Here is a 10,000-nt window from a genome sequence, read left to right as displayed (position 1 = left end):
GTCTCCTGCGTTGCAGTACAGCGAATGCCGTTCGTTTCACTGGTCTACTAGTAAGTGACCATAAGCCCCCTTCGCTTTACCTCGTGTTGTTATGTGTTGAGAGCAGGGTGGCTCTTCTCATCATATGGATCCTTGTACATTCGAGACGTCACATCGCGAACAGAGGTGCTTCATGTTGAAGGCAGCAGGATATGTCAACAAAAACATAAACGCACACATTTTGCTCGTACATGGGAGATAAACAGTTTTCATGCGCATCCGTGTCTTTGTGCCTGTCTCGGTAGACCAGGTGATGGCACACAGACAGGTCGAGTTGAAGAGAACATTGTGTACAGACATGATGCTCCGCTATCTGTCTGCTATCATCTTGGACAGCAGGGCAGAAAACAAAGTGTTCTTCATGCCGAGAATGAAAAGATCTGTTTAGAGCATAGGGGTGATAGATACCCACGCTGAATGAGGATGAACACTCTGAAATTGCCTTGTTTATTTCAGTGGAGAAGGGTGTGTGTGTGCTTGTGTTGGCTTTTCCAAGGGGCATGGCAGAGAATGGAGAAAAAAAAGAGGTTGGGTGTGGAGGAACCTGAAAGAATGGACCTGATAGCCAGAGGGGTTTTCTTATTATTGGATATATGCCCAGCCAGCCCAACAGTCTGTAGTTCATATGGACATTTCTCCAGGCCCCCTGCCCCAGCGCTTTATTGCAGAGCAGTCTTGTTTCCTGAGATGGTGTTTATATGGCCAGGCCATCAATGTTGGGTTAAAGGTCTGGGGTACAAAGGAGGGCTGGAGGGCAAAATTGGAGCTCAATGTCACGAAAAAAACCCCGCACGCATATTAGACTCGCTTTCATACATTTGCAAGGACAATATCCAGCAGGTTCCCTACAAAATGTTGAGGAATGAATATCTCGGATCCATCCCTCTATCGAGTCCCCCAGTAGTGTTGTTATTCAAAGCTTCGAAGCTCCAAAGACTTGTTCGGCTTTTCCAGATTCTACAGTCCCCCGTTTGGACCAAACCTGCCCACTTCAAAGACATGGCACTCTGGAATTGGTCTCACGCTCAGAGCGGACGGGCCATTAGCTAGGCGAGCAGCCAGTGTTACCCTTTATGTGGGGGCAGCCGTATAGAAAGGCCCAGCACAATGAAGGTGTCAGTTCCAACCTGAGATTAGCCCCTGTGATTGATGGGGGTTATGTGGCGAGGTGTTGAAGCAGACCCAAAGTCACCCTGGACGAGGGGGCAAAGGTGTGTGTGTGAGCTCGAGCTTGTCTGCATACGTGCTTGTTTTTAGTGTCGGGTGCTTGCGTGTATGGAGGCGTCGGTACATGCGTGTGTGTCGCAGGGGTCTTTTTTTTTAAGAAAAGCTGTACAGGCTTGCTCAGGACGCCGCAGTGACGTGGCGCGCGCGCGGATGTTTCTCAGCGGCGTGCGGTGCGAGGGGGCGAACAGTAGACACGGGCGTGCAGTGTGCCATGCAAACAATCAGTCCCGGCGATCTCCTCTCACACTGACAGTGTCAGCTTCTCTTCCCTAGAGTCCAGGACCTGGGTGTAGATATATCCTCCATGGATCTGGTGTAGATATATCCTCCATGGATCTGGAATCTGGGATCAGAGGAGCAATGAGGCCACACATGCCCCGCCACCGAGATAGGCCACAAACTGTAGATAAGACTGATACAACCGTGACTAGCTTTGACCTCGCATACGCAGAGAGACACGTACACACGTCCGTTTTCCACCCTGAATGGGAGTCATGCCCCCTTATGTAGCATCTGGGCCACAGCTCCGTGGTGGGAGGTAGCTGGGAAGACTCTGATAAGACAGCGAGCCTGGGAAGGAGACATAACAGGCCACTTGAACATTCACGAGGCTCTTTTCACAATAGTTGGTCGTTTGTTATCCACACTAACGTGACCCGTAAAAGCTTGGTCACTGATTGAGACTTGCTTTAGGAGTCTGATTGAGGACACACAGATTCAGCTGATTGAGGTGGTTTGTGAGTGGATGACGAGATGACGAGGGGTTACTGTTCGATCATGACAAATATGGGTGTTTGGCTCTTTGAGAGATTTGCAGTCTTGAGATAGGGGTCTACTCGAGCACATGTAATCAGAACGGAGCAAAGTTCACGTTAATATGCAGACCCTTTGCTGTGGAATTATTGCACTGATTTCCCGGTTTTCACGTCTTAACTAAGAAGGACAAAATCATATTATGGTAATTTCGGTAAATAGGTTGAACTTTTGAGATGCTCATCTCTCCGTTCTAGTGGATTTTGTTTTCGATGCACGTTCCTCGCTCAGCAAGGTTGCACTGCCATTTCTTTCCATCACTGCCTTCTCTCTCTTCACTCCTCTCTTCTCTCTTGTCCATGGCACTTCTCTTCTCTTCCCTTCCATCTCCTCGTCCCTTCCGCCTCTCTCTCTTCTCTCTCCCTCAAGATCCCTCTCTCTGTCGTCCAGCTACCAGTCTTCTCCTCCACAACCGGGGTAATTGTCCACAGGAGTGTGGCTTCGGGACGGCAGAATTGTCTCTCCATCGACGCCATGTGCCTGGGTAATGCGCAGTCGTTTAGGTGGTCGTGTCTCCATTCTCCACGCCAGCAGCTCTTGAGGAAGGCAGAGAGATGCCTGAGTGATGTTCTCAGGGCCCTGATAACAGCACAGCAGAGTGGAGGGTGTGGAAGCCTCTCCGTCTGTAATGGGTCGATGCTGTGAGGGGGTCGGGGTGTGTGGTTTTTATCCGACGCCATGTCGAATGGCACTCCATCACACTAGCTCTGGAGCTGGGCGCATGCTACGCAATCATCTTCCGATGGGTGATCACTCAGCCTGGGGAAGGCAGGATAGGATTGTGAGTTTGGCTTTATTTGCCACTTTGGAGTGAGGCGTGTCGCTGTGTCTCTGTGGGTCTCTCTCTGTCCCTCTGAGGGAAGTGAGGACTCAACGCTGTCTCTGTTTGGATCCTCAGCCTCCAGCTAGCACCCCCCCCCCCCCCCCCCCCCACACACACACACACACACACACACACATGCAGACATTCATATTCACACACACAGCAATGACCCAGGTGTGATCTAATCTGCCACGCTGTGGTCCCAGTTTTCTACCCACTGATTTGTGATAGATGCCCTCTTTAAGTTTGTGCCTAAATTACTTGCATGGTCTGGCCAATACCTTCCAGACCTACTCTCCCTTTCTCTCCCCTGCACAGCACAGCACAGCCCTCTGTCCTCCTTCTCCTTTTCCCACTCCTCTCTTCTGTCCTCTCCCTCTCCTCTCTTCTCCGTTTCCCCACTCCTCTCTCTCCTCTCTTCTCCTCTCCCCTCACGTTTTCCTCTCTCCTTTGCTTTCTTTATTCCACTCCTCGCTCCCAGAGTAACCCCTTCCCAGAATAACCTCTGTGGCTGTCCCTGTTCCATTCTTCATTATCAGTGTTCTCTCTAGAGGCAGGATGGATAAATGGATGAATGGATGATGGATGGTGCAAGGATGGTGCGATGTGCTTCAGTGAGGTACTACAGCCTCTATCCTCAAGCTGTCGGTCAGCCTTCTTCAGCGCAAACACAGAATTGAATGCAAGTAGGTGAACCGAGAGAGGCAGTGGATGAAAGAGAGAGAGGGAGAGAGAGAGAGAGAGAGAGAGAGAGAGAGAGAGAGAGAGAGAGGACAGAGGGAGACTAAACAAAACATTTTTTGGTATTTGGGGCAGATAAGCAACATCTGTCAGCTGTGATAAGATCCTTGTAGTTCCAGTTGGAGGAGAGCAGGGGGTGGAGACAGGGTCCTGTGTGGATCAATTGGTGAGCATGCGGTGTGTCATGGCAGTGGATTCAACTCCGTAGGCCCTGGTCTATGTGCACACTGTGTACACACATGGTTTTGCCAGGTTTTCTGTAACTGCAGTGGTCATGTGGTTTGCATACTTGTCCTTGAGAACTGTTTTTCCAGCCTTTGTGTCCCTGTTTAAGAAGTCTTTGCATACCTTGTCCTTGAGAACTGTTTTTCCAGCCTTTGTGTCCCTGTTTAAGAAGTCAAATGTTTTGGAGTATGGGTGTCCCAGAGGATGCTGTTGATAGACAGGTTTCTTTACAGCACCAGGTGTCATCATAGCTCATTGAACCATTTAGCTCCTGAGGGAAGCAATCAACAAAATGCTCAATTAGAATGGTAATGATAGCCAGATATCTGGATGTTTGTTTCTTTTTTTTCTATTTACAGGCCACTAATATAATTGAGTAAATGTTATTACTCCCAAATGGGTGAGGTTAAATGTAAGGGTTACCAAACAACTAAACCCTGTTCTCTCCATGTACAGTAAGTAAAACAGCATCCAAGGTTATCATCCAACCAGTGGTTGACTGCAATTTGAAAGGGGGCAGGGGATTCCAATGTCTGAGTAGGATTAGAGAGAAAACCATGACCATCCCTCATTCTAATTAGACCCTTTCATCATTTGAATCTGAATCTGAAATGAGAGTTTTTCTCATCTGTTATCTGTGGACAGTACAGAGCTGTTAACAGTGTTTGATTGCTTTGCTCAGGCCGATCTGTCTGTAGACCAACACCAGCACATAACCACTGGATTAATTAATGCAAGCCCAAGATTGCCTAGGCTGTTTCCACAAGCTCTTGTCGCAGACCAAGTCTGATGCTATCCGATGATCCCCCTATCCACCAGCCCGCATCTCCACCTTCATGGCTTAGATAGAGAAAGGATTGTGGCAGCAGAAAGATGGTGCCTTTTTTTGGGCGTGCTGTGTATGCAGACTTGGGAAGATATCTCAATTCCATCAACATGTTACGATGATTATGGATTAAGTGTGAGTGTGTGTGTGTGTGTTTGTTGTTCCATTCAATTTTGTTCCTCGAGCTCAGCATTCCGATAGACTGCAGTGGGCTTCGGCAGTCAGAAGCTTTGAGCTCCAACCAGGCCTTTCCTCAGATGTATTTCCGGAGCTTTTAGTCATTCGTTAATAGGACCAGAGTCAGCCATGGTTTTAATTTGACCACGGGGGCCGACGGGGTATATAAAGGTAGGAAACCCATCCCCCTCCAGTGTCTGTTCTGCCTTCATCTGCCTGATCCGCCGGCTGATGCGTTAATCTGTCTCTCCTTCCATCACGGCAGCAAAAAAGCAATAATAGTCTGAGATCAGGCAGAGACAGAGCCCAGAGGCCAGGCACTTGGGAGGAAGTGCGGCTCGCACATTTATCCCTCTTTATTGGCCACGGACTGTCATTGCATGCCTACCGCCCGTCAACACATTATGAGAAGAGGGACTTAGCTGTCTGACTGGCTAGCTGTGACTGACCGACTAGCTGGCTGGCTGGCTGGCTGACTGTCTCGATGACTCTGGCCAGCTTATTAGCTGGCTAACTGTCCAGCTAGCTTGTGCATACTGTATAAAACCTCTTGTGAGTGGATAAATGTCAGAAAGTCATGAAAAGCCCCCTCACTGTCAGAGAGCCTTTCACGGCCGTAAACAAGCAGAGGTCTCAGCAGCTTGCAAGCTCCTTATGAGCCACAATCAAATAATACTGCCGGCTCCTCTCTGGGAGCTGTTGAAGAGAATACGTGGACTGTTTGTCCCTTGGTGGTGATTCCATTTCTTATCGGTCTATTTGTTAGCATCTCTTTTTAAACCTTTTACTGCCCATCAGAAAGCTGTTCCCTGGCTTACCTGCATTAGCTTTAAAGACGGTTCCTCTTGCTTTAGTGTTTCTGGTCATGTGTTGGAGGGGATCTCTTGTGTTCCTATGTGTGTTTTCGCATGACTGGTTAGCTCCATAGAGGTGGTCTCTCTCATGACTCAGCTTGAACACTACTGTCAGCACGGCCTCTCCGTCCATCTCTTCCCTTCACACCATGACTCCATCTTTGCCGGTGCCCTCGACGGCGATATCCCTCGAACCTTCTCTCTCTTTTTGTCCGTAAACCACCTCCCCTCTACCCCCAGACAGCCTCACACACAGGGTACACATGGTAGCTAGGGCCCCTGGGAAGAACGTCCATAACAACCCCTACTCTGTCATGGTTGTTGCTAATTTGTGGCAGTTTGGACAGTGTTTATAGATGGAGGCTGAATAAGAAGGCCCGGAGCTATCCCTTCTGCTTGACCATGTTGGGAGCGAGGGCGAGGAGGAGGAGGGGGATTGCACACAGGCCCGCTGGTTGCCCTCTGTCCAAGAAGTTGTTCTCCTGAACGCAATTTACAATCTGTTTATTTAAAAAGCAATGGATGAGGAATGATCACTCTCGATATCTAAACACACACACGCGTACACGGACACCACGCACACACGGGATGGAGAGTGTCCTAGCTTGGGGCTAAGGCCTCTCTCTCTATCTCTCTCTCTCCCTTTCACTCTTTTACAGTCTCTTTCAAATAAATAATGCTGAAAAGGCCAAATAATTGAGATGTGTCTGCCTTTTGTACATTTGTACTGTGGGCCACATTCTATTATTGTCTGTGTGAGATATTCATATTCTGTTCATATTCTATGGACACAGTTTTCCCATTCACATGTTCATTTCCTCACTCTAAATGCCAAATACATTAAGTGCCTATTCCAAGTATGTAGGCTGCAGACTCTTTTTTTTTTTTTTTTTTTCACAGGTACACCCTTGCACTTTGAGGTTCATGTTGTTTAATTGTAACTTGTTTTAACTACATGCTCTTATGGTTCTTCCCTTTGGGACTTATTTCGTTTTCACAATGTATGTTTCATGTTTTGGCCTACCCGCAATGTTTGGGGCTATCTGGTTGTTATGATCAGTGGACCTATGCACTTTTGTAAAGCTCTCTTTTGGAAGTCGCTTTGGATTACAGCGTCTGCTAAATGCATAAATGTGCAGACTGGTCCTTGTGCGAGTTAAAATGATTGTTCGGATTACGTTTTTCTGTGTAAGGATTATAAAAATATCCTGCCTCCGGCCATTTGACTGGGCATTTAAGCAAGCTGAAGTAGTCAGATCTCACAGCCACTGCTTGTGATACTATGTATTACATTGAATAACGACAAATCCCTATTCTCTACCAGATCTCCCATGTGGTGAAATCCATTTAGCATCCACGCCTGGGTCACTAAAGATCAGCTGAGCTTTTTCTGAAGAATAATGTTCTTTTTGTGAGTTTTCTTTTTGTACACTAAAGAGCCCGTCGGGCGCCCTGTGACTGCTGGTAGAAATGGTTTTGATCCGGGAAAGCAAGTGTCAGGCAGGGCGTTGATTGGTGGCAGGGCTCGCTGGAAGGGGGAATGTTGACTGGCTGTCGTGTTGCATTAGGATCAACGGGGCTTGATGTGACTAGTGGGCATTGTCCCTCTGTACTGGCTCCCAACATGTGGCCCAGGGGGCGGGAGTAAGGGGTGCGAGCTGGAGCTAGTCTCCCACTACCTGTGCAGGCAACACGGAGAATAACGTGGCACCGATAAAGCCTGAAGATTAGCCAGTAGAACGATCAAATAAATCCATGATTTGGATCCAATAGACAATCGTGATATCTCTCTCTCTCTCTCTCTCTGTTTCTTTCTCTATCTACCCATCTCTACCCATCCTTATCTTCCTCTGTTAGCTCTCAGTCCGTGGACGTCTCATTTCTCCCACCCTGGAGTAAGGAGACTACTCCCAGCTGACCCTTGACCTCACCAGGAATGAGCTGGATAGTGGGCGCCAGGTAAGGCCTCGCTGGCTCATTGAATTCGCCCACCTTCATAACCCTTATAATGTTTGTTCAACGACATAGTATATGTATAATACAGTAGACTAGCTGTCATCATTTTCTCATGGCTGACTTTTGTAAAAATGGCCTGCGTAGACTACCTACAGGTCTTGTTAGGAGTCTGCTGTGCAGTTTGCTGCAGGAGTACTGTGGATCTGCTCCAACTACTAAATGTATTGCTTCAGAAAGAACTGTGTGTTCCTGTATAAGCTTCCTGTGATGACTCTTCTCTCTTGCTCTCTCTTCTCTACAGAAACTACCTCTTCAGACTCGACCTCAACAATATGTCACTGATACAGGTAGGAAGCAGAAGAATGCTCTCGCTCTCTCTCTCTCTCTCTCTCTCTCTCGCATCTCTCCTCTCTCTCTCTCTCTCTCCTCTCTCTCTCTCTCTCTCTCTCTCTCTCTCTCTCTCTCTCTCTCTCTCTCTCTCTCTCTCTCTCTCTCTTTATCTGTCTCTGTCTGTTTATGTCTCTGTGTATGTCATTCTTCTTCTCTCTCTTTCTCTCTCTTCCCTCCCTCTCTCTTCTTGTTCTTGTCATCTACAGTACATTTTCTCTTCCCTCCCTCTTTTAATTACTGGCAGACGGACACTGCTGGGACTGCAATTGAGTCAGAGTTTGGAGAGAGTATTAGATAAGTGTGTGTGTGTGTGTGTGTGTGTGTATGCTTGTATGTGTGTGCCCTGTGTGTGGGGGTTAAGGTCACTCGAAGCATTTGTAGGACAAAAAGGGAATTGCACCAGATAACTGCTTTACCTCTCCCGCCCCAGCCTCAACTAACCACTTTCCACGCACACGCAACACATGTCATATTTCACCAGTAAACCTAAGTTGGGTGGAGGGTGTGACGGGTTCTAAGTAGGCCTCCCGTGATAATGACGTCTCTATGGAGGTGCTACTGAGGTAACGGATTGGGGTTTCAGGGCTGTTGCATCAGGTAGATATGATGTCTAAACCTCCCATGCTGGCCTCGGATTATACTGTGAGTCACACATGCTCTCGGGTACACACTGACACAGCAAGATACTAGAAAGTTGGAGTATTTCACGGGAGTCCGTGGCACTGCATTGCGAATTGTGAAAGAAAATATGTCACTAGGTTTGGACGAACAAAGTTCCCATTCACAGTTGCAGCAGCATGGCATAACAAGTACACAGCTGCCACCAGAATGGCAGTCAGAATGGCAGTATTGACAACAATACAACCTCTGTCTATGGGGTGCTGTTGTGAATGTGGAGGTTGACTGATGTGTTTGTGTTGGTTCAGTCTGAGGGACAGTCCTCTCCGTGGCGCTGGGTTTGGGCTACGTTCATTGTACACGCGCCCCTCTTAAACGCACACACAAACTTCTCTCGGCTTATCTCAAGCAGTGAGCTGAACTTCGTGGTGCTGGCGTAAGTGGAGGTGTTGCAAAGCGTGCCAAGACCCAAATTGATGAAAGAAGCCCGGATAGAGGAGGAGGAGGAGAGGGGAGGGGGAGGAGAGGGAGGACAAGGGAGGGGGGGGAGGAAAGGGAGCTGGAGAGTGTCTCTGTATCAGCCTGGCTGCTTTTACAGCTGAGAGAGAGAGAGGGAGAGGGAGAGGGAGAGGGAGAGGGAGGAAGGGAGAGGGAGAGGGAGAGGGAGAGGGAGAGAGGGAGAGAGGGAGAGAGGGAGAGAGGGAGAGAGGGAGAGAGAGAGAGAGAGAGAGAGAGAGAGAGAGAGAGAGAGAGAGAGAGAGAGAGAGAGAGAGAGAGAGAGAGAGAGAGAGAGAGAGAGAGAGAGAGAGAGAGAGAGAGAGAGAGAGAGAGAGCATTCTTCTGCTTCCTACCTGTATCAGTGACATATTGTTGAGGTCGAGTCTGAAGAGGTAGTTTCTGTAGAGAAGAGAGAGCAAGAGAGAAGAGTCATCACAGGAAGCTTATTACAGGAACACACAGTTCTCTCTGAAGCAATACATTTAGCAGTTGCAGCAGATCCACAGTACTCCTGCAGCCAAACTGCACAGCAGACTCCTAACAAGACCTGTAGGTAGTCTACGCAGCCATTTTTTTTTAAATCAGCCAGGAGAAAATTATGACAGCTAGTCTATTGAACGCAGATACTGTAGGGAGAAAAATACTTCGAGAGACACCTTTGGTAGTGTTCAGTGAGAAACCAAAGTTATGAGGAGAAGCTGACCTCAGAGAGGGCCAGAGAGCAGTCTGACAGTGGTCTGAACACAGCTGCTGGTCCCTGGTGGAAATGAGTCACTGACTTACGTCCTGCAGCAGCGCTAGGCTGCGGTCTGT

The 10,000-nt window shown here is 48.3% G+C and overlaps 1 protein-coding gene across 1 annotated transcript in view; it reads left to right on the top strand.

Moving 5' to 3' along the window:
* sema5ba (sema domain, seven thrombospondin repeats (type 1 and type 1-like), transmembrane domain (TM) and short cytoplasmic domain, (semaphorin) 5Ba) overlaps positions 1-10,000 on the top strand; it is a 42,074-nt gene that overhangs the window by 205 nt on the left and 31,869 nt on the right. The window contains 4 exon segments of the mRNA XM_067261108.1: positions 7,583-7,623; positions 7,625-7,669; positions 7,671-7,684; positions 7,983-8,028. Of these exon segments, the coding sequence (XP_067117209.1) occupies positions 7,583-7,623; positions 7,625-7,669; positions 7,671-7,684; positions 7,983-8,028 (146 nt within the window).

Source organism: Osmerus mordax, chromosome 2 (genome assembly GCF_038355195.1).
Source record: "Osmerus mordax isolate fOsmMor3 chromosome 2, fOsmMor3.pri, whole genome shotgun sequence".
NCBI lineage: Eukaryota > Metazoa > Chordata > Actinopteri > Osmeriformes > Osmeridae > Osmerus > Osmerus mordax.
Note: the sequence above shows the minus strand (reverse complement) of the source record. Positions and strands in the feature narration are given on the sequence as shown.